General features: G+C 32.9%; 2 protein-coding genes across 3 annotated transcripts in view; both read right to left on the bottom strand.

Annotated features, from left to right (window-relative positions):
* Window positions 1–4,936, bottom strand: part of shaker (potassium voltage-gated channel protein Shaker) — an 88,130-nt gene extending 83,194 nt beyond the window's left edge. For both annotated transcript variants that reach the window (XM_018545103.1, XM_018545102.1), the window contains exon 1: window positions 4,764–4,936. In XM_018545103.1, the coding sequence (XP_018400605.1) occupies window positions 4,764–4,936 (173 nt within the window). The remainder of the gene's footprint in view (window positions 1–4,763) is intronic.
* A 9,613-nt stretch (window positions 4,937–14,549) lies between these two features.
* On the bottom strand, window positions 14,550–21,986 carry snRNP-U1-70K (small ribonucleoprotein particle U1 subunit 70K). Its single transcript, XM_018545106.1, is given in 9 exon segments — window positions 14,550–15,270; window positions 15,385–15,722; window positions 15,803–16,046; window positions 19,482–19,508; window positions 19,511–19,555; window positions 19,897–19,978; window positions 20,073–20,135; window positions 20,246–20,428; window positions 21,759–21,986. Coding segments are annotated over 9 exon segments (1,290 nt in total). The 5' UTR covers window positions 21,903–21,986; the 3' UTR covers window positions 14,550–15,106.
* Window positions 21,987–24,114: the final 2,128 nt, after the last annotated feature.

The raw sequence follows: 24,114 nt of genomic DNA, 5'->3' as shown, positions 1-24,114 counted from the left end.
GTTAAAAAATAATACTATTTATTACGTAAAAAATTTTTAAAAAAAATTTATACAAACAGTTTATAAACAAAAATTGTAGAAAAGCATATTTCTTCAGTAAAATTAATTATTCATTTATAATATAATAAGTTAATTTTTAAATATAAATTCTAAGAACTGAACAAAATATAGAAAAAATAATAACAAAGAATGGTTTTGACATGAGAACAAACCGTTTTATACTATAATATTAATTATTTTTACGTGTTACGTAGACTCATTGCTTTGTAGAATCGTTTCTTCAATTAGTGATCAAAATTTATACATTTGAACATATAATACTTAGGTTTAACTTCGAGAATATAAATTAATACAATTTCGATCAAGTAAAAAAGGAAGAATGCATTATGCATTACTTCAATAATAATATATGATTAAAAGATCTTGTAACAAAAATATTGATATTGTTTCTTTATATTATTTTTCATACGTCTCGATTGTTTTCAATATCATTATGCATATGCTATTTTTGAATATTTATTCCTTTCCTCGCATTGTGTGTATGTGTGTATATGCAGTGATATCTACTAATCCCGATAATAGAGAACGTAGGTAATAATAAAGAAATGCGATCGCGCGAACGACCCGTTCATTCTGTGCTATTATTAATCATATATCAATTGAGTGTCCCATTTATGATTTTATTCTAGCCACACATTCGTACGAAATACTTGAAACAGATCTCGTCAAAAATGTAGACTGTTAAAAAAGCATTATAAGATGTAATGCATTATAGAACATAATCGTGTGTGATTCTGCTTCCAAAAATCTAATCTTTTCGAGCTATCAAGCTATTTAAAAGAAAATGCTTCAAAGAAATTGAACGAAAATAATATTGAAAGAAGATAATTTCTGCAAAGAGTCATTACGAGCAACAAATCTTGGAACAGGAAGGAAAGATACTCTCAATAAAATTAAATAAAATTTACTTATTACAAAAAAATACTTGAAAAAGGAATTCTAAATATAAAAGTTCTAATTATAAAAGTTCTAACCATCATAAATGATAAGCCTTTACTACATAAGGCATCGATGTTTATGAATTTCACATTCGATACGCATACTCAGCAGAAAAATCCAAAATTCGTATCAAACTCTTTAGTTATAGATCTACCTAGAAATTTCCTATAACAAGACAAAAAATACTCTTGATAAATATTCTTTACTATCTTATTGCAATCATAAGTAGTATAAAAATAATATAATATTAAAATTAGATCAATAATTCCTATTTTTTTTCCTCGAATTAAATAAGGTTATCTTGTAAGACAAGAATAATACACATGTTATGTTACATTAAGTTTATATTATTCTTACGTTTAAAATAAATCTGTACTCGATGTTTTTTGTAATAACGCATGATGTTGGCGCCATAGTATATGGCACAAATTATTCGAAATTATTTTATTCTAGATTTGAGAATTTTCCGTTTAAAAGAATAACGTAAAATATTGTTCTGTTAACATCATATGTATATGATTATCCCTATGACCTATATCGATCCTACTTTATGGTAGATTCATAGAAAAGTAGATAATAATAGTACTGAATCCATAAATCTTTTCCTCTAGTGGGTGTACTGTTCTTAAATTTGCAATCTTACCTTAAGTGTATAAAGATTAATATTAAATTTTTTATATTTATTAGATAAGTTATTAACAAAACCTAATTTATTTAAATTGATTTGCTCCTGACGTGGTACAATTATTAATATTTAATATCTTAAATCTTAAAGCCTCTCTATTGTATAATTTATTTGTATTCCACTAATGTCGCAAATATCATTATTGTCAATAATACATAAATGAACATTAAATCGACGCAAACTTTCCAACAATGAAGCAGTTTGTAGGAAAATGTAATAACAACACCAATGGAATCAGAGATGATATGGACAGGCACATAGATTTTCACCAAGATCTAATGAGAGACAAATGTGGAACGAGAGATGCGCACTTCGATTCAATTTCGTCAGTATAGGTAGGTAAATGTGATTTTCCAGCTTCTCTCAATTTCCTGCCGCGAAATAGGACAAATTCATAGGTTGTCGGACATTTTAAGTGAATCTGTCGTTGGCATTTATCATGCTGACTTATGATGTAGCAAACGGTAGGATAATCTAACAATCTTTCTTCTTTGTTACTGAATAGTTCTTTTAATAATGCTAAAATATTTCCGTTAATATAATATTGTCTTAACATTATGTAATATTACGTTAACAAAAACGTACAGTTATATATATGAGTTAAAAAAGTAAGGAATACTACAAAACGCTCTCGCGATATTTCATACGACATGATGCGACGATCAAGTCACTTTTTGCGCGAAAAGAAAAGAGCGCACGTTCTCCTCTTGTAGTCTCGTTTGCTTTCTCTACGATATCAACGTCCACCCGCGCATCGCACTTCAATCGTCAAAGGAAACGAAGTTTTTACATTGCGAATCATTTCACCAACTGTCACTAAATAATAATTAAAATATAAAATTAATCTTAATTCGCGAACGTTCAATTTATTCTAATTTTTAGCAAAGTTATTTTTTTATATTTAGAATATATCTACATAATATGTTCCAAATGACTAAATCACCGATTTTTGTATTCTATTTCTGATGAATATGTTTTTTGAAATCATCGTTTTTATTACTCGATGTGAAGTGGAACTGGTAAGCTTATTTATATCATCATATACATCAAAAATAGACGATATTTTCTTCGACAGCAAATGGAAATGTGGGTCAATATCCCGAAATTTATCATGCAGCTCGCTTTTGCAGCTGATCTGTCTAAAACCGTATGTGTTCTCGAGAATCCCTAGGCACAAAGACATTCCTCAACGTCTTTCCGCCATCATTGAAATTCCTTGTCGCGAGATAAAACTGCTTATACAAAAATCACTTAGCTATCCGAAGAACATATAACATTCGTCAACATCGAAAACAATTCATAAAGAAAGAGATCCTCGTTTCTCAACCACTCAACCGGAAATTAAATAACGATATACGATAAACGTGTTGTCATATCCTTTACTATACAAACTGCATTTGAGTGAAAATAAATTTAATAGCGAATTCAATTGGACGCACTCAGTGCGCACTAGTGCATATTAAAACCATCGTACACAAATTGCTGTAAAGATTTAATATAAATATAGAAACGGGTTAAACAATTAAATCCTCAATACATTTTATTGTACTTGTTAAGTAAAAGATATATATATATTTTTTTTAATTCGAAATATTTGCACTTTACTTTTATATTTAGATCAATTTACAACCGCTTTAATATTCATCAGTATGCGCCGCGCATTAATGCATCAAAATAAATTCACTATTAAATACTATAAATACAAAATATTTTCGAATTGCTGGCACAGAAAAAAGGTAGCTGATAAAAAATTAAGTAAAAGAAGTATAATTAAATTTTTGTATACAAACATAAAATTTTATATAAACATAAAAACTTTTTTTGTTATAGCGTCTTAATTCAAAAATATTTTATATATGTAATCATACATATATAATAAATGTATAAAAAAACGCGATTTTTTAAGATATTCTTAAGTGATGAGCAACATATATCTATAATTATATCTATCTCGTCCATACATTCGCAATTTGCGTGAAAAGGAATAATTGGCTATTTTCATTTTGACTAATACGTAAATCTATTTAATGAGGACAACGATAAAACATGAGAGAAAAACAGAGAAACTTACAAATCGCGAAGATAGGCGATATACAAACATAATATGCTCATAGTTGCTTCAAACAGCAGACAAAGTTATATGAAACAATAACGGAAGAACAATGAAAGTAATGGAGAAGCGAAATGGAGACTGTTTCTCTTGTTAATCTGCTTGTTTCATCCTGTCGATGTTGTCATACACTGACGATATTTTTGTAAAATATATAGAAATGGACATATAGAACGTATAGAGATTAATTTGTAGTTTTCTAGCAATAATTGTAAAATAATCTATACATGTAGAATCTTAGAATCTAATAGAATAATAATAACGCGATCTACAAGTTGAATAATTCAAGGAAGATACAAAACGGAAGGGTGAATTTAAAAAATCCGTTGTGAAATTGAAGTAAAACAACAAAACAAAACTATGACACATCATAAACAAATATTAATCAATATCTACTCGACAAATAACTTATCAACTTCAAAAAATTACTCTTTTCGCAAGTTTGGAATACTTGTGAAGAATTTGTAAAACGATTAAGTATCTTGATCGAGAATAGAAATGAGTGGAAATGAGTGAATCTATAATTTGATCCTTACAAAGACTTCCTTCTATACTTTCTCAATAATATGCCGTATTTGCTTTCGCCGACCCTTGAATAAGTAAATCAAACTCATCGAGTTTCAATCATTCTGCTCACTTCGTCATTTCGACAAGTTATGACCGATAACCTTCGACGGAGCGAATCATTTCAGTAAAACATTTTTTATACGCACGCGCGTAATTTCAGTTTGATGTAACACTCAACAACATTTATCGGCATTTAATTTAAACTATATATATATATATATATATATAAAGAAAGAAAAAGAATACATACATTATACATATATAAATTTTTCTTATATTATATATGTATACAATAACAATTTCTCTTAAACTAATTTAAATCTAAAACACTAAATTATATTTGAAGTAGTAAAATAAAATCTACATCTATAAGGAGATTTGTTTAAGGTTGAATACACTCACTGATTGAGCGTCCGATCGTTGCTGCCGGTGGTCGCTGAACCCTGCACTCCAGAAGCGGCAGCGGCGGCGGTGGACCCCGAGTCGTGATGCCTCCGTTCTTTGTGGACGATGCCCATTAACTTCATCCACGGGTTGTTGGCCGCATGGGTGCCCATGCCGCCGCTCTGCCACATTGCGCTCGCCAGCCTCGCTCCTTATACAGGAGCCCGGATCGGGCTCCGACTTGTACTTGAATCTGGCCGCGAACGGCCGTTTTCCACTAGGACTAACGTCCTCCTTCTCCGCTTCGTCCTGTCCCGTCGGATCAATCTTTTCCGACGGGAGTTTCTCGTTCCTCGCGCCTTGTACGTACCGCGCGACGAGCTTGGGACGTACCTGGCCCTTTTCAGACCTCGTCTCAAGGACACAAGTTCCGCGACCCTTCGAGTCTTTCTGGGTCACAGAGGTGACCTTTATGTCCTTGCGGGGGCCCACACGGCGCACCTGCAGCTGCACTGGCCCTGGGTAGGTGCGAGGTGCCCTGTGCGGCCCCGTAGGCTCCCTAGCCCGGCCCCCGAGCACCTCCACCATCTAATCCTTCGTTTTCGTCACAAGGCTTTGCCGGCCCCGCACTCCCTGCCTGAACACCACCGCCGTTCCCCCCCCCCCCCCCCCCCCCCGCTCCTGACGTTTGATCTCACAGCGACGTTTAAGACGTCACTGTCGTTTTCGTCACTTCTTGATGAGTTATTCTTCGATGTTTTTTCTTCCTTCTGACGAATGTTAAATCACTGGCTGAACAAAGGCGATTGGTGAATTTAGTAGCAGCAATGGTCAAGATCCGTTAAATTTCGCGAAGAAAGAGATTTCTTTTCATGGGATTGGTTCTTTTTGAGATTAAGGGGATGCTGGAGCCGCCTGTATTATCCATAAAACTAGCGTTTTTGACGTTTTCGTTCCTGTCTAATTTCTTCGTAATAGTTTCGCAGAATAAAAATTTCTTCTCCACGATTTAAATATTTAGGCTAATGTACCTGCCCCTGGTGTATTTTGTGTCCAAAGCTGGAAAAAGTATAAAATCATAGATTTCTTTATCCATTTAACATCAGTATGGCGACCAATGCTGAAGATAAAAATGGATAAAGAAATCTGTAATTTCATATTTTTTCCAGCTTTGGACACAAAATACACCAGGGGCAGGTACATTAGCCTAAATATTTAAATGGTGGAGAAGAAATTTTCATTCTGTTATGAATCTATTATGAAGAAATTAGACAGGAACGAAAACGTCAAAAACGCTAATTTTATTGATAATACAGGCGGGTGGTCCAGCATCACCTTGAGTATTGATCGATTGGATTCGATCAATCATGTGCTACAGAGAGTAATGCGTCACATAGCCACCATAATAGAATGTGCAATAAATGTGTTCAAACAATTTTACGTTAAATTTCATTTATATTTCTAAAATTTTAAACAATTTTTTTACTTTTATCATGGCCCATAGATTTTTGTTATTGTATTAAAAATTATTGACATGTTTACATATCGAGTTATTATTAAAAATCAGTGTACTGTTTATACCGACGAAATATTTTTCAATAATTATAACGGCTATAAAAATTAGATACATATACAATATTATAATTTACATTTACAATATTTTCTCTTCTTTTGATATTAAATTTTAAATTAAAATAAAGCTCTAACCTCGAGCTGCTCTCCCGAGCGTCTTATTTTTAGTTCGTTTAAAGATTAAATGAGAACATCGTGAAAATAACAATCCAATCTCGAAAAGAATCTCGACTATTCGAAAAAATTTCAAAAAATAAATTTTTGTTTTACAGAAGAAAATTCTTTCTATTATTTCCTATTTTAATACAAAAGAGGATTGCAAGAGGGGCTCTTATAAGATTACCTTTTAAACAAAGCTTCAGAATTACTCGTACATATAGTTATTAAAACATTCTGCTATATATATACGCAACGTTTCTAATAGAACAATTTAATTACTAGATAAATATTTTCATAAGATTTAATATTTAAATATTAAATATTTTCAGTTCTCTCATTTCGAACAATTTTTTACTTTCCCAATAATTTATTCGATTATTTAACAAATAAATATTAAGCATGACATTCTAAAATTTTTAGCTTTTTACTTAAAAACTTTTTAATGAAAAATTTTTTGCATAAAGACAGATTCTTTTTTCAAAACAGTTCGACTTAGCGTGCTTGTCAGCTACTTGTTAAAAGACCGTAGAAAGTTCGAAAAATAAATGTTTATTCAACGACACGGGATATTTAGTTTCTGTTGCAACAAGCTATTAATAAAGGTGCTATCGCGGAAGAACGAGGCTAAGCCGGAAAAAACGGTTGCAACGGAGGGAAAAATGGAATTACTTTCACCCTCTCAAGAAACGTCACGCACCAGCTGTCTGATGTAAAGAAGATTCATGAGACAATTTTCGAGATTACTCTGCTTGTAATCTTAATTAAATTAGCCAAGATACAGGTGAAATATTCCTCAAACAATATCCGATGCTGATTATGATGCGCGTATTAATATTAAATAGTCAGCATTCAATAGATATGAGCGAAGAAAAAAAACGAATTAAAAAAAATTAATACATTCATTCCTGAACAAAAGAAAGTGCAATTGAAAAAAATTTTGAAGCAAAAGATTTTCAAACGTAAAAGATAAAAAAGAAAATCTGTATAGTTAAACACAATTTCTGAGAGTTCAAATACACACGCGACTTTTCATGAACACATGATAGTAACATATTTTTCATAGACTCTCTAAGCAGTTAAAGAGGCGTGCTTCAAAGGCTCGAACGCTTCAAAGGGGTAGAAAGATGAAAAAAAAAATGCCCATAGCGCTTGCATGTTGGCTGGCGCGCGCGTGCCAGATGCATAAGAACCGCAAACAGTCCATTATTGATCCTCTTAAAAATATCTGGAAATTGGCGTGGTAATGGCCGAGGCTTCGTTAGAGATAAGTCGCTCTGCTAAATGTCTTTTGTTACTATAGAGACATATTGCTCGCCAACTCGCCAACCGACGACGCAGTTGTGGCAAACTTTCAAGTCTGCGATGGTAAGACTCTGTACAAAGAAAAAACGGAGCTACCACATACACTGTATATGTATATACACACACATACAGAGGAAAATATGGGAGAATTCTAGCGTAAGGAGTACGATAAATTGATCATTGACATATAATGCGGAAGTAATGTGTCTGATGATTTAAAGGGTAGAAGTTTATCGCGACCTTGCTTGTATTGAAAAGATTTTCAAATAAATAAAATCAATTAAAGCACATACAAATTTCTAAAATATGATTAATACTTTGAATTCACAATCGATTTTAGTTTTTTTTTTTAATTATGTCAACAAATTTTATAATGCAATTGTAATAACTGTATCAATGAGAAATTCGCAAAATTAATTTTACCTGAGATTTTTTAATATTTTTTCATATAAACTATCATTTAAAAAACGCATTACTATTTGATCATGTCACAGAATTATGTTAGTGTTATTGTCAAGCTATCTTAGTAATATTATGTGCTATTGTAAAAATAACACAAAAATTAAAATACTTAACAAAAGAAGCAATCCTAAAAAATCAAAATAAATCGAATACGATCCGCATTTCACCAACGTCTTGCGCAAATTCCAGGATACCGCTGCGACTCGGTCGCCCTTCTCTCCCGTCCTTTACCGCCCCCGTTCTCACCTCGCCGCCGGATCAATGCACCCCTGCAGGTGCAGTCGACGACGGCGATACTCGAATGAATATCGTACACTGCACTTTCGCCCGTTTTCCACCGTTTTCAGAACGCGATTGAAAGGCCTAAAGGCCCGTCGTCCTTACAACACGAGCAGCCGAAGGATTCGCTTCTGCCTCAGCCGGCGTGATAACGCTCGAGAGATCATTTCGCTACACGTAACCGCTAAATAATCACGATAAATTAGTCACAAATCGCGCTTTCCTTTCAACGAAACACAATTTTCACTCTGCCATCCACCCCCGTATCTTTTCCAATTATCCTTCCCAAATTCGTACATTCTTTCGTTTACTGGCCAAGAGCCAGACACAGCACGAGACCGGCATGTACCCAGGACTTGTGGGAGAGAGATATAGTATTAATTTTGAAAAGGAGTGGCCTTGATTGGTCAATAAATTGGAACAGAGACAATAATGACTTTTATGGACTAATTATAAATTTTTATTGTAATTATCGATAACTTATTAAAATGATTAATTACCAACTTTGTCTCTCGCTTCGAACATCATCTCAAACAATTAATCATTCAAATAATTAATCGTCGATAGTTATTATTAATTTGAGTAGCCAATTATTTACAAATTTAGAAATCGTTCTATTAGAATTCATTCTATTAAAGCGTTCTGTTAAATATCTCATTCTATTAAATTTTACACTCAATAATTTAAATATAAGAAATCTTTTAAATATTTTAATTTTGTTACATTTTCATTCTCAAATATTGCCTCTTGGATTCCTAATGACATGATTTCCAAATTTCTTTTCTCAAACATTTAAAATTTAATTGTACATTTTTTTATGTTTTAATGTGTTTTCCCACGATTTTTAATCTTTGCGAATTTATAAGCTTACAAACGCTCGTTTCCTTTGTTGAACGCACTAACTCATAGTCACACACAAAAATATAAACTGTATACGCAAATCAACTGTTGACACCACGTACCGCGATAATTCATATATAATCAATAGATATTTGAGCTAATCTCCGATAAGCGTTTCACGATTAAAAAAAAAAAAATCCCACGTTTCCTCTTCTCGCGATCACCTGCCTGATTTAACTGGTTGAATGCTTCTCGCAAGGAAATACGAGAATCTACACGCGTACACCTCGCCACCTCGGTCGAACACGAGCGTCGAACCTGGATGTACCCATCGCCGACACCACGGCACGGGAGCAGCCAATGGGATCGCGCGATCTCAGCCGCATTGGCGGTGCGTGAGAGAGCTCGCGGACAAGGGAAACACACGCGGCATCCCTCCGCATCGAACCTATGTTATCCTATGAGGTCTGGCAGACCTCGAATATGACCTGTCGTGATCAATTGATTTCCTCGTCGTTATTCAGACGAAATTAGATGAATTTAATTATGTAGCCAAACTTTTATAATTACTCGATGGAATTTTACGAGAAATTCAACAGTATTTTAATGTCAACAGCAATATTAATCTGATTAAGATAAATCCGTTTCAAAATATCAACTCATTTATAGAGTATTTAATTAATTTAATACACCTAATAATATGATTGGATCAAAACTAAAATTTTAATAAACCTAATCGGATGAATTACACAAATGTTTTCAAATAGCATAAGTTTCAGGTAGTATCTACTATTATTCTACCAAAGAGAGGAATAGAATATAGACATTTTTGTGTTAAAATTAAAGTACATATACTATATCATTAGACTATGAGCGCCGGGATATGTCAAAAGAAATAGATAAGTTAATTTAATAAAAAAAAAAAAAGAAAATGTAAAACTCAATATAATTAAACAATTAAATTTAGAGAGATCGCTAACGTCGGAAATCATCAGAATTAATCGCGCGTGTGAGCAGCCGCAATCGGAGTCCTCGTGAACTTTCGACCTCAGAGACACTACACTACTCTGGCAGATTTTCAATTCCTTTTATCACGAAGCTCTTCAAAAATATTGGCATCGAATATCTCTACAAGAATTTCAAATCATTCATTTCTCGCACATTTGATCGTTATGTACAGAATCTGAAAAAGACTTTTTATATTTTTTTATTCAACTTCGCGTAATTTATAGTCATAGATTTAAAAGAAGTATTTAACTTATTATTCTGTATATATGTGTATATAATATTGTATATGTATATGCGATGATGGTAACGATATCTCGCGATCTACAAATTAAATATTTTATATAAATTTTATAGTTATATAAAATCGTTTCCACACACAAGATGCAACATGTCATTCTAAAATAATATATGTATCTTAAATAAAACTACTACATTAAAACTTTTGCACTTGTCGACGTTCACATAGAGATTAAAAAAAATATCTCCTGGAAAATTACACACACTTATGACTTTCAATCCGCAAATTAATAATATCTTGGCACAAGAGAAAAGAATCATTTATGATCACCGGTAATTTTAAACGATGACCGGCTCGATGCTCGATCAAAGCATTAAAGTCTTCCGGCCGGTTTTGCAGCATCCAGCGCGTGCTACCCACGGGAGGGGAGGAGAGTATCCGCACTCCCGCGAGACAACCCTATCATCGCGGAAGAGCACAAGAAAAGCATGTTGTCAACCCCATGACTATCGCACGATCTAACCACGATATTTCTGTACCGAGTTACTTCAGAAGGGTTGCCTACCGAAAATCGTACGTGCATGCCGTACGATTTTGGCGCGCTTTTACCGCAAACAGCTGCAAAAGTGCGTGAAATTTCGCGACGAACCGATCAGGGGTGCTGAAGGAAGAGAGTTCGGGCGGACAGGAGACAGGGAGGCGATGGCAGGGAGTAGCGTGGCGTGTAAATTATGGTCGTGGGGAAAAGGCACCCCGACTCTTGAGAGAAACGGGCGGCCACGAGACTCCCGCGCGGAGCCCAACGTTTCGCCTCACTGCCGGGCTCACTGCAGGCTCTGACGCACCAGAGCCAGAGCCTGCCACCTCCTGTGCGCGCCACCCCCCGGTCGAGAGCACGCCAGCCGCCCACAATCCGCCCTTCACCCTCCAGGTTACCTGCCGGTCTACCGGCTCACCCTCTTTCCCTGCTTTAACTCTATACCCCCAGCTTCATCGCTTACCACTCGCCATCTCTTTCCAGCGAACCTCCCTTTCTCAATCCCCCCAAAGCAGCGCCGCCGCCAGCCGCGCTGGTCGTCGCGTCGCGTCGCGTCGCGTCGCGTCGTACACCTTCGTCATATGCCCTCATGACCCTGCCATTCGTCGTCGCGCAAAAAACTCTGAAAAGAAAGGTGTACCAATAATGTATGTGCAAAATTATGGCCAATTGTATATAAAACATAAAGAATATTCCAAAAATTATAATAATTAGCTAATAATTAGCTGGAGTGAAAATTTCAGATAATTTTTTATCATTTTTGCCTTCTAAATTAAATTTCTCACCAAATATAATTCTACAACAATTTTGATATACTTATGCATTTATTGAAAAATTATATTCAAATTTTCTTTTGTTCTATCTCTCTCTCTTCTCCCCTTCTTTCTTGATTCCTTTCCCTTTCTCTCTCGTTATAAATACATAATAATATATGAAAACAATGAGTACACACAATCACCTGTCGCATTGTATAATCGTATTTCTACTAAAAAAACTTAGCCAAACAAACTAATCTTGTGAAATTAGAAATAATTTAATAAATCCTTTGATAATCACATTTGTAATCACAATTAAAAAAAAAACAGATAATTTTTTACTTGAAACACTAAATTTTACAAGTCGGAAAGGCAATTTAGTAAATCTTGAAAAAAAAATGTATGTATAGAAATTATTAACAATTTGCAAAATATAATTATAATTATTAATTATAATATAACGAATCGCCGACGACGCTCAAATAGTGAAAAAAATATACATGTACATTGTACATATATACTAAGAAATCAAAATGCCACGAAGAATTCCGTGCGTGATCTTGCTGACCTGATTGATGGACGAAATTAAATCAGGAATAAGTCGTTTTCGAAATTTTATCCAAGTTTGCTTTTATCAATTTTTAATGAATAATACTGTGTTCGTAATTTAATCTACTTAAAAAAATACATTGCGTAGTGATCATGATAAACGCGAAATTATATTTATATATATGATTAATTATTGAATTATAATAGTAGGAACATAAATTGCATATTTCATTTTTACTTACATATTCGAGACAGAATAATAATATAAGTAAATTCATTTATTTTATGTATTTTCAACACTCTCATGTGTTATATGATACATCTTAGAAGATTTCCTGGCATAATATACGTTAGATAAAGGACTTATAAATATCTCGCATGCTTAATATCGATTTTTATTTTACTTTGCACATTATAAATTTCAAGATAATAAAAATTACGAAAGTGCAGACTTTATAAATACACATAATATATTCACTATCACTATCAACTATCTTACTATCTTACCATTCATTCATCCATTCGACTAACTCTATCAGCGCAATCCTTTTGTATTAACTTACATGTTGCTCTGTAGGTATTGCTTCCGCCACCAGAATACTAAACATCAACCCAGTTCGCTTACCGAATCTCTAGGGATCATCGGAACTATTTCGAAAAATTCTATCTATTTTATCTACTCTCTAGTACATTCTATCAGTATATGAAACTGAGATATTCAGTAGAAAAATGGGGTATCTACCGTAAAAATATTAATAATATTTATAGAACGAATATTTTTCCGCAAATATCTATTACACCTTTTTGATATCGAATTTAATTATCGAACTGATTTCTTGTAAAATGTAATTTGTTTTTGTTATATATATATTGTATATATATTCTATTATTTGCTCTTAAATTACAAATCTTTCTTGTAGATATAAAATGTCAGGAAAGTAAATTCACTCTGTATAAAAAATTTATTAAACAAAAAAAATCCACACGACGACAATCCTGTCGAAAATAATTAAAAAAAATTAAAACACATTGCATGATCGATAAGAGCACAATTTACTGTCGCTGATTTTTTAAAACGTGATAAATCAGTAATTTCGGGATATATTGAAAGATAATGAGAGATTGCAATTTCCAGAAGGCAATTGCCAATGTAAGCACATTATGTCAAACAGATAACAAAAAGACGATACAAAAATTCGCCATAAGCATTAATTGAAGGGACAATATTACATGTGTGTCAATTAATGCCAGACTACCTCCCTCTTCCACCCATCGTTTAATATTGTAATCTCTTAAATTTAGCATATTGATATTGTGTATGGATGTTATATCGGAAATCAATAAACTCGGAAATACTCAAAGCATCAAAAGTATAAGCGAACTAAAAAAATTATCTCATTTCCCGTGAAACTTTTTCTAATTTTAAAAAATATAATTGGATTATATATTAGATAATTTATACACAATAGCAATATAACTAATGTCTTATTAGAAATCATACTTAAAAAAAAAATAGGTAAAAAACATTTTTGTTTCATTATATATTTTTTATTTATTAAACCACATTAAATCGATCGTACTTTTGTTTCACTTGTGAAATCGTTTGACACTTGCGTGGCATTCTGGCATATCAAACGATCAAGTTCATACGAATCGATTGTTAGAATTGCAGAGCAATCTGAGTATAAAATCAAGATTGCGTTTTATTTCGCAAATTGACATTATCCTTTGCTGTATATTACACCTGAAAGTTAAACTTTTGAGTTAAAAATTAGAAATTAATATATTAATATACTTGGATATAGTTTCTGACGTGTAGAACAAGAAACAGCATATGTGTAACAATTTGATTCCGTTTTATTTTTACTCGACATATTAATACAGACATGTAGCAGTCATAAGTCAGTGTATTTTGCATTCGTACAATTACATACATATGTAAATGTGACAGATACTTAAATTATATTTTTGGAACATTGTAGTACTTAATAGTTATTTATACTTTTTGTAAGAGTTCACATAATCTGCTATAATACAATATACTGATTGCTCTTTAATTAATTATAAAATATGTCGAAGATTTTTTTTTAAATATACTCTCGTTAATAATAGAAAGGAAGAGGAAGAAAAAAGCATACTCCAAATTGACATAAATGGTTGCATATATATAATTGTTGTGATTTCCTCATAGTAGTTCAATCAATGCCAGTCACCTTTTTAGACGATAAAGCAATTTGTACAAAATTTTCATTCATTGTCAGCCGTTTTTATATTGCATAATACATATATACAGCAATATATAAACCTTTCTCATAACGGCTTTTCATATCAAAATTTAATTTACTAGACCATGTAAATTCGTATCTTTTCTCTTACTGTTCTCTCATTTTTTGTGATATAAATTATTTTATTTATTTATTTATTATATATTTTGAAAGTTCTACAGAAATTAGATATTTTACAGAATTTGTGTGATTCTTTTACGATATTTATCATTATTATCCGAATACTTTATATAGTTGAAGAGCGTCCAACTTGACTCGCTCTTAAAAAGGCTGATTCGCCAGTATTATGTCAACAATAAAGACAATGCAACGACAAAATAAAGCGGTGGCTTATTGTGAAAAGGAGATACGATAGAAACACATACTGCTCGAGATCAATAATCTTGTACGGAATCGTAATTGTTATATGCTGGTGGATCGGAACGACCCTCCGGAATTCGGTATTTCTCTTCCACTTCCTGATCATTATCGTCTTCGTATTTGACTGCGGTGAAATATGAGCCCGACGTCGTAAACGTAGTGTTATAATCTGGATAATCTAAAAAATAATTTAATATTTGGATATTTATTTATAATCCAATATTAATATTTTTTTTAAATGTAGTGATATTTTTAAAACATTTTGAAATTTATATTTCTTTTTCAAACTTACCATCCAATGGTTCTTCCTTAATACGAATTTCTTTCGTGTCCTCGTCCTGACGATCGCCACGATCCTTTCTGTCCCTACGATCACGATCTCTATCCCGTTTGTCTCGCTTACGATCCCTATCACGATCGCGATCATTGCTTCGCGACCGTCGTCTTTTACGTTCTCGATCACGATCACGGTCACGATCTCTTCTGTCACGTGGACGATCGATTTCTTCGATATCAGGATCTGGCAGTCGGTCGCGACTTCGCCTGCGCCTGCGTTCGCGTGATCTGCTCCTAGTCCTTCGCTTACGATCGCGTGATCTGCGACGTTCCCTATCTAAACGGTCACGATCTCTAAAATAATCAAACAGCAATTTTTAAATATATTTTTTTTTTACATCTTATTACTCGTTATTTCATTTCTTACTACTCACCTGTCTCTATCCAGGCCACGTCCCGATGTTTCTCTCTCACGTTCCAAGCGATATCGCTCCCGTTCTCTTTCATTATCTTCTCGTCCTGAATGTTTGATGTTGACGTCAGGACCACCTCTACGAGTACCACCTAAGCCGCCGCCGAGTCTTCGAGGCAGCCAACCCTTCACCGTTCTCGCTCGCTCAACGTCGACTAATACTCTGCGGCCGTCTATTTTCTTACCATCCGCATGCTTATATGCAGCTAAAATATACCGATTAGAAATTACTGTTCGCTAGCGAATTCATGCGCCTAAATAATTGTCTACAAAGTCTACATCCCAACGAAAGGGCGAACTCCGAGAAACCTAACAATAGGATGATTCCTGAGACTGCGAATCCTGGAATCGGCCAATGTCGAGATCCTAAATTGATCCTAAATTGTCGGGGTATTAGAATCGGTTGTTATTGGATTCGAAAACCGTTTTTTAATAAACAAGGATTTCACGATTCTCACAATATCTCCAAGCCACTGATCCTCGAATTCAAGTCTTCGAATGTACATTCCAAGACCCATAGAGTTTCGAAGAGATAGCTTCTGGAATTCTATGGTATTGAACCGTAGATAATGTGGTCCAATCGTTTTTGGATCTACGGAACTTCAAACAAAAAGGCAGAAAAACTAAAAAGAAAAAAAACCATTAAATCTCAACATAGATTCTCAGATTCGCAACTATCTGGACTTACAAAATTTCTAATCTATATCCATGATTTCAAGAATCTGTGAGTTTATAGATTGTGAACATAGATTTATCAATCTTAGGATAAAAAAAAGTTTCTAAATACATGAATACTTTAATTTGCAAATTAAATATATGTATTATTAGATCTAAAGAATCATCGGTTCCGTAAATCCTTTCTCAAAAACATGTTCCAGATTCAACTAGGAAATCGTAAGAAGAAGAAAGGAAGAGGATCGACTAAATTTGCCTATAATATCGCATGATAAAATAGAATGCGATCTGTATTCGTTTCAAAGAACGATAAACCTTGAAAGAAATTCATAAATCTCAAGTCAGTGATGACATTACGTTGTCTCACTAAATATCTCGAGAAGAAGTATTTGCTAAAATACTGAGGGAACATCTCCATCTGAATCGCTGATGCTAATTATAGCGGCAGGGTCAGACTTTAAATTGTTGTTGAATATTGTAGACATATTGGAATAACGAGGTAATAATACAAGCTGCAGCCAATCGCGAGTACATCCGCTTGTCGGCGTGCGTCGTTTTACCAAGTAAAATAGAAATTAATGAAATTTTTAATAAGTATCTGACATTAGCGTAAAATAGTATAACATACTTCTGCGAATTACAGTATAAAAGAAAAACTGTTTTCATGTGGTATTGAATTTACGGAATAATTTCTTTAAAAGAAAAAAATTGAAACGCTTCGTCGGCGATCAAAATTAAATTGTTTTCTTACAAATTTAAAAAATTAAACTTTTTTTAAGTAAAAAAACAATACAAACTTTGTCACACCACAATTATACGTTTGCATCAAGTAAAGTATTAAAACTTTTCTTTTTTTTTTTTAAAGAAATATTAATAATTTCTTAAAATAATTTCTTCCAAAGGTCCTACAATACATAATAATCTTAAAATTCAGTTTATATTATTCAGTTAATGTCCTAAATTGCATTTTACGATGTAAAACGAGGATGCGTCACAAGTCGTAGCTGCAACTGACGACGATCGGAAGCAAAAGATGCTTCGGATTTTAAAGCAGCTTAAAACTACTTGTTTAAGATCCAAAAAAGTATAGCAAATACAAAAAATACCTACCGCGGCTACTTACGTACGGAAGTTAACACAAAGGTACTTAGAGGTACGGTCTAATCGTGAAATGAACTCGTAAGAGACTCGCGAGGAGATTACTCATTGCGAAGATGCCCAGTCTTCATACGTTCATTCGTTCGTTCGTTCAATCTCCGAAGAGGTTTACATTGTATTTACCTGGTGCGCTTTTATTTCGTTCTACTTACGATCAAACCGTGCGCATTTCATATGTACTTATGATATGTTATAATGATCTAGCAATAGGTTATATGTATTTAGCGTAATGTTAAAGGCACATTTGCCTATTCGCTCCGCTAATTCGATATCTCCCTAATTCGAGAGAGAAAGAAAGAGAGAGAGAGAGAGAGAAATACAGAGAGAGAGAAAGAGAGGGAGAGAGGAAATGTCGTTCATCGCGATCGTTACTTCCCGCGCGTCGCGTATTGCACGATCGTAGATCCGACTTTGTAAATCAAAGCCTGCGATATTCTACATTTCTCGGATATGTTAAAATCCAAAAATTTTAGAATCAAAGAAGGCCAGATATTCATTTCGATAATTCAGAAAATTAGGATCCAGCGATTCTACAATTCGCAAGTGTTGCGTATGCATTGTCCGAGATTATGTTTTTGCAACAAATGACATTGCAAAAACAAGAAACTGATATCCAATAAGAGAAATTAGTATTCTATATCGAAATTGATACATTCAAGGATTGGTTTTACATTTCTAAATCGCTTTTTTTCAGCAGATATTAGACAAAAATATCGGACATCCTTGAACTATAATAATATTCAAACAAATAGGTTGTTGCACATTTTATATTTTACTCTCCATCTCTGACTTTCATGCAAATTTTGTATTTACTTTACATCTACCAACGGACTATTTTCACACATTCAAATAGTAAATATTATGTATATGTATGTATTTAACTGTTATTGATTATAGCGCGGATTTTTAAGAATTAATTTAATCCCTGTGTAATTTCGTGTGTAATGGAATTTTCAAATTAAAAACTAATACTTTCAAAAGTCTACTGCACATATAAAAACTAATAAAGAAACAAAATCCAAAAATGCACCTTACCCTAAAATTGTTAGAAAAAGCGCGTAGACTAATTACACGTTTTATGTAAATTCATTTATACAACAATACGTACCGTCGGATATAAATTCATACTATTTTAGGATATTAATTATAATACTAAAGGGACTAATGCCATTCTACGACATGAGGGTAGAAATAAATGCCTATTTATATATAACATCTTAATTTTTCTACCTTCAAGCCACAGAAAAAAAAATTACAGTGATTGTATCAATTATAAAATATCCTGCTATTCGTGTCTACGAAACAAGAAATATTTGTACAAAATACTCTGATCTACATGTTCATTGTACACGTTTATATAAATGGTAATGTGTCCCTGAACCTTCATCCTAAAGGCCCACCAATCAATTTCAATGTAGAATGCTAACTTTCACGCGATTCTTGGATCCATAGATATTAATGACCGTAAATTTTACGAGCTGTAATGTTCTACGAGCCGCTTACATAGTATCATGAATCCTAGATCCATGAATCCATGAAGTTTTAATGGGACATGTTCTGAGAGAAAATAATGTCGCCCAAATGTATATGTATATATTATATATACACACACACACACACACACGTCAAAATTCCGGGTCGAAAAATCCCGTAAAGAACCTTGTGGGTGTCATCTCGAACACCCAATAATCTTTTATAATCCGGATTGAAACCGCGCGTTACTCGACAAAATCAGACACGATAAATAGGATAAGCAAGTAGACGCTAACAAACGTTGTTGTATGTTGGATCTTACCACACATACAAACCTATCTTATCAGGCAGGTTCAGGGATTTTGCATGGAATAGTGAATGGCACTAGTTGCCGGCAGCGGCCACCACGCTGTACCAAGAACAAGATAAAAACTGCATTAATCAAAGATAGCCAATAAACGTTCACGTCTTTACATTTGTTTATGTTTTTTTCGTCTCTCTTTTACCATATTTATGCATTTACAGAACGGTATTCCTGCATGGGTGTGCGTATGACGGGGACCCCCCTCCCCAAACGGTACAGTCTAGTTTAAGTACCAATGAAAATGAGTAACCTAACTATAGCCCTGCCCCCATAATATCTAGCTGGAAGTGACGCTAAATAAGATGAAATTCCAGACTATATGGGGCTCATGAGCTTCGCGACAAAAGTAACATTTTTTTTTACCTTTCTAAGTTGTTGCTACTTACAGTGCATATCTCTTTCATGCTCATACTCAATGAAAGCATATCCCCTAGGCTTGCCATTAATTGTATTGTGTGTTACCACAATCTGTAAAAAGTAAAATTTGGTAATAAACTTATATAGTTTATATTAAACTTTTTAATAAAAAAAAAATCTCATTTGTTCCTTAGAAAAAGTTTACCTTTTTTACTGGTCCATATACTTCAAATTCTCTTCTCAGTTTTGATTCTGAGGTGTCATAATTCTGCAAAAGAAAGAAGTATGTAGCAAAAAGAAGAAAGAAATATACAAAAAAAATGTATCCTACACAGTTTCATTATTATATTTGCTCAGTATTATATAAATAATACTTACAATTCGAGCTACAAAAAGAGTCTTAAAGGGATCTGCGGTAACATTGGAAATGCCAGCTGGATCCCATACTGCAATTTCTTGTTCGAGTTTATATGCAACTTGCTCTGCACGTTCTCTTCGTCTACGTTCCAATCGTTCTTCTCGAGTCTCTACACATACAGGTGGTGGAGTATCCTTAGGATCCTATAAAAAGATACTTATATTGTTTATCATCAAAAATATTAGTAAAGCAAAAGAAACTTATTTTAATAATAATGTAAGAATAAACTCCAGATTTTTAATTTAAAATAAAAATATTTAAATAGTCTTCTCTCTGGAAACTGTCTAACTAGCTATACTAACTATACTGTCTTATTATACATAGAAATAATATAGGCAATATACAAAATATCTTATTTTATCTTAAGAAGTTAACTTCCTTTAAATTATTGATACAAAAAAAATCTCAGATAAGTGAAATGAGAATATGATTTAGACATATTTTGTTCAATTGTCATCAAAAAGGTACAAATTACAATTTCACTTTTTAAAATAAAATTATATAATTTTTTTCATATAATATAATTTTTTAAATTGTTCTATGTATTTCTCTATTCATTCTGCTAAATTTTGATATAAAGTATAAAATATGTTGTAAACAATGTAAACTATTAATTTTTCAACATTTCTACTTTTATACACAGAATAATTAAAGAAATCACATTATACGAAAAGAAAATTATATTATATAATATAATTTTATTTTAAAAAGTAGCAATGGTTGCGTTCAGCAGAAAAAGCAGCTTTGCAGCTGTTGCAAAATTCATTAATATGATTGGTCTTGCTTTTAGTTCCTTATTGAACCTAAATGTATGAACCAATCATATTCAAGAATTTTACAACAGTTGCAAAGCTGCTTTTTCTGCTGAACGCAACCAATGATTTCACATCTTTTTGACACCTTCACCGAGAAAAAAAACAATATAAACAAAATATAACGTTTTTGTCTCACTTTTATCTAAAACATTTTTCTTTATCATTAATAATATATTTCTGAGAAAATCATATGTTCAAAACAAAATAGGGTATTTTGTATATTATCCACATCACACAAAATTTCTACAAACAATAAGACAATTTCCATTTATCTACTTATCTTATACCATATAGGAGTTATCAATTTGAATAGAGTTTCAGTAATGCATGTTTCCGCCAATGTAGATTAATTTTGATCTCTAATGAAAAATTAATCTATATTGGTGAAAATGGGCATAAAGGAGCAATTATGTGAATGAAAGTAATCATTTATATGCGATATGAAGAAACAATCTACGTGTATAAACACAATACAAATGTATGTAAAAGGAGTATATCGTAACGCAACCAACAAAAAATATTTCAAAAGTATAAATATATGTATGTATAAAAATGCAAAGTGTATTCTGGAAGTCATTCTGGATCGCAAAGTAAGGATGAAAATAAATAAATAATGAAATAAGATGTTCTTAAAAGAAACATAATGTTCTTCTATTACCTCAAAATACTTGAGGAAGATTCCGACGCCGGTGTAACCACAGTTTTTCTTCTCATGCGGAAGTTTGCTAGCAGGTGGCAAATATGGAATCGGTTCGCGGGGTGAAAACAACGCCAACAAATTTGGCGGTAAAAACTGCGTCATTCTGGCGAAATTTCGCGAACTACTGTACTACAAATATTACAATTACATCAATCATCCTCTCGCACCATCTCGCACTCGACAAAATGGCAGTCGCCTTGGCTAAAGAGAAACCTGAGAGTGGCTATGCCGGCCTTTTTCCTCTTACGGTCGAATCTACATTAGCGCCAGGTTTAAGAACTACATAACTACATCCATTTTCTGACTCTGTCGATAAAATCATAGCACAGAAAATTACGAGCGACCACTGTGAATGGTAGCGTTTTTCTTTGCCCATATAAACTGAAATCCCTAGAAATAAGGGTTCATCATTGCCAACCGTTAACTGACTAATCGCATTTGCTATTTAGTAGAATTAATTAGAGAGCCTATAATCAAAGCAGAGCGCATAGAGATCCATGGCCCTGACAAGATCACATATCAAGTTATCGACTCTCTGATTATAAGCTCTCTAGAATTAGCAAATTACGATTGATAGTTAGGGCTACTTTAAACAATTCCGATTCATTCACCAATTGCATTTGTCATTTCATTTGACAGATGCAATTGATCAATTCCAATGGAGTATTTGACCGATTAAATTAACCGGAGTAGAAGAAATTGACCAATCACAGTTGAATATGAGAAGGATATGATTGGTCAACTTCTTATGGCTTAATATTTGACATGAAGAGATAATTTATTGTAAAAAATAGGTCTGTTTTTTATGGCTGAACTTTTGCACCAGTTCATCTTTTTTCCTTTTCCCTTCTCCTGGAGAGAAAAGGAAGAAACATGAACTAGTGCAAAAGTTCAGCAATAAAGAACAGACCTATTGTGTAAAAAGCTAATGATCTGTTTTTATTTTATGTCATAAGAGGCTACAGCTCTTTAATTAGCTTATGATATCTTAAAACTGTATTTTATATTAAGGCCGATGTTCATAATCGGTTCTTATTTCAAAATTAATGCGGCCTTCTGATTGGTCTCAAATTATAAGAATCGGCTGTTAATACCGATCTTTGACCCAGCTCTAATCGATAAGAAAATCTGCTATAAAAATTTATGCGCATATGTCAGTGCAATATTAATGTAATAGTATGTAGTAATGTCAATACGTAAATCATATACGTGGGCAAGTTCTATCGAGTCGATAAAACAGATGACTAAGCTTGACTTGTGCTACCACCAAGCAAACAAATTACTAAACAGTTGTAAATAATAATTTTATATCGACAATTTTTAAAAGATAAATAATTTTTTTGTTATTGTAACAATTAAAAAAATTAAAAATTAAATTAAATTTATTCAAAATTTTGTTGTAAAAGATTTTCTTAAAAAATTGTTTTAATAAGAACCATTATAATGCTTCTTCGATATCGTTAATAAATAAAATAATATAATAAAATAATTTCGTAACAAATTAATCGCAATATAAAAAAAAATTTTATTTATTTATAGTTGATCTATTTTACAATAATATTCGCTGAAAATTAAATTTTTATGGTATAAAAAATATTAAATAACATTTTTCAATATATAACCAACATTTTGAATGAAATTAACAAAAAATTTCTTATTTCATTTCACGTTAAAACTTACTAATGATTCTATATTGTAAGCTACTCATGCATTCATACTTCATGTATAAAAGAGTACAAAAGGCATTATGCAATCTCAATGCCGTTCATGTTGAAAAATCATGCAACAACAGAAAACGGCGCCATTTCCTTTGAATTCCCGCAACACCGCCACCGACGTCGACTTAAATATGCATTACGTAAGCGCTATCGTTATGCGTAATTACAGTCGCTTTCGACAGCAACATACTTCCGCCTACCTGTTATAGCTTTTGCCTACGCTCATCTTTTCGTCAACCAGAACAATATTTATTGTTTTGGTGTATCAAACGATACTTAACACAATTAAAATTACTGTACATTTCAATGATTAAAATAAATCTAAAATGTGTATGAGTACGTATATTCTCAGAATAAATATTATAGTTTAATCGTGATTACTATCACCTGTGTTCATAATTAAATACTTGCCACAAACTGCACACCAATGCATAAATATTTATAAGAATACTTAGAGACGCATGCACATTGCGCCATGATAATTAGGTTGCAGACGCTGTGATATGCGATAATTTTGATAAGAATTTATTGAAGCTCTCGCTGAGATGTGAGATATAATGCCCATCGAATTCGGCTGCAGTCTTACAGAATGTCCC

The sequence above is a fragment of the Cyphomyrmex costatus genome, unplaced genomic scaffold (assembly GCF_001594065.2).
Source record: "Cyphomyrmex costatus isolate MS0001 unplaced genomic scaffold, Ccosl1.0 scaffold474, whole genome shotgun sequence".
Lineage (NCBI taxonomy): Eukaryota > Metazoa > Arthropoda > Insecta > Hymenoptera > Formicidae > Cyphomyrmex > Cyphomyrmex costatus.
This window is presented reverse-complemented; position numbering and strand designations above follow the sequence as displayed.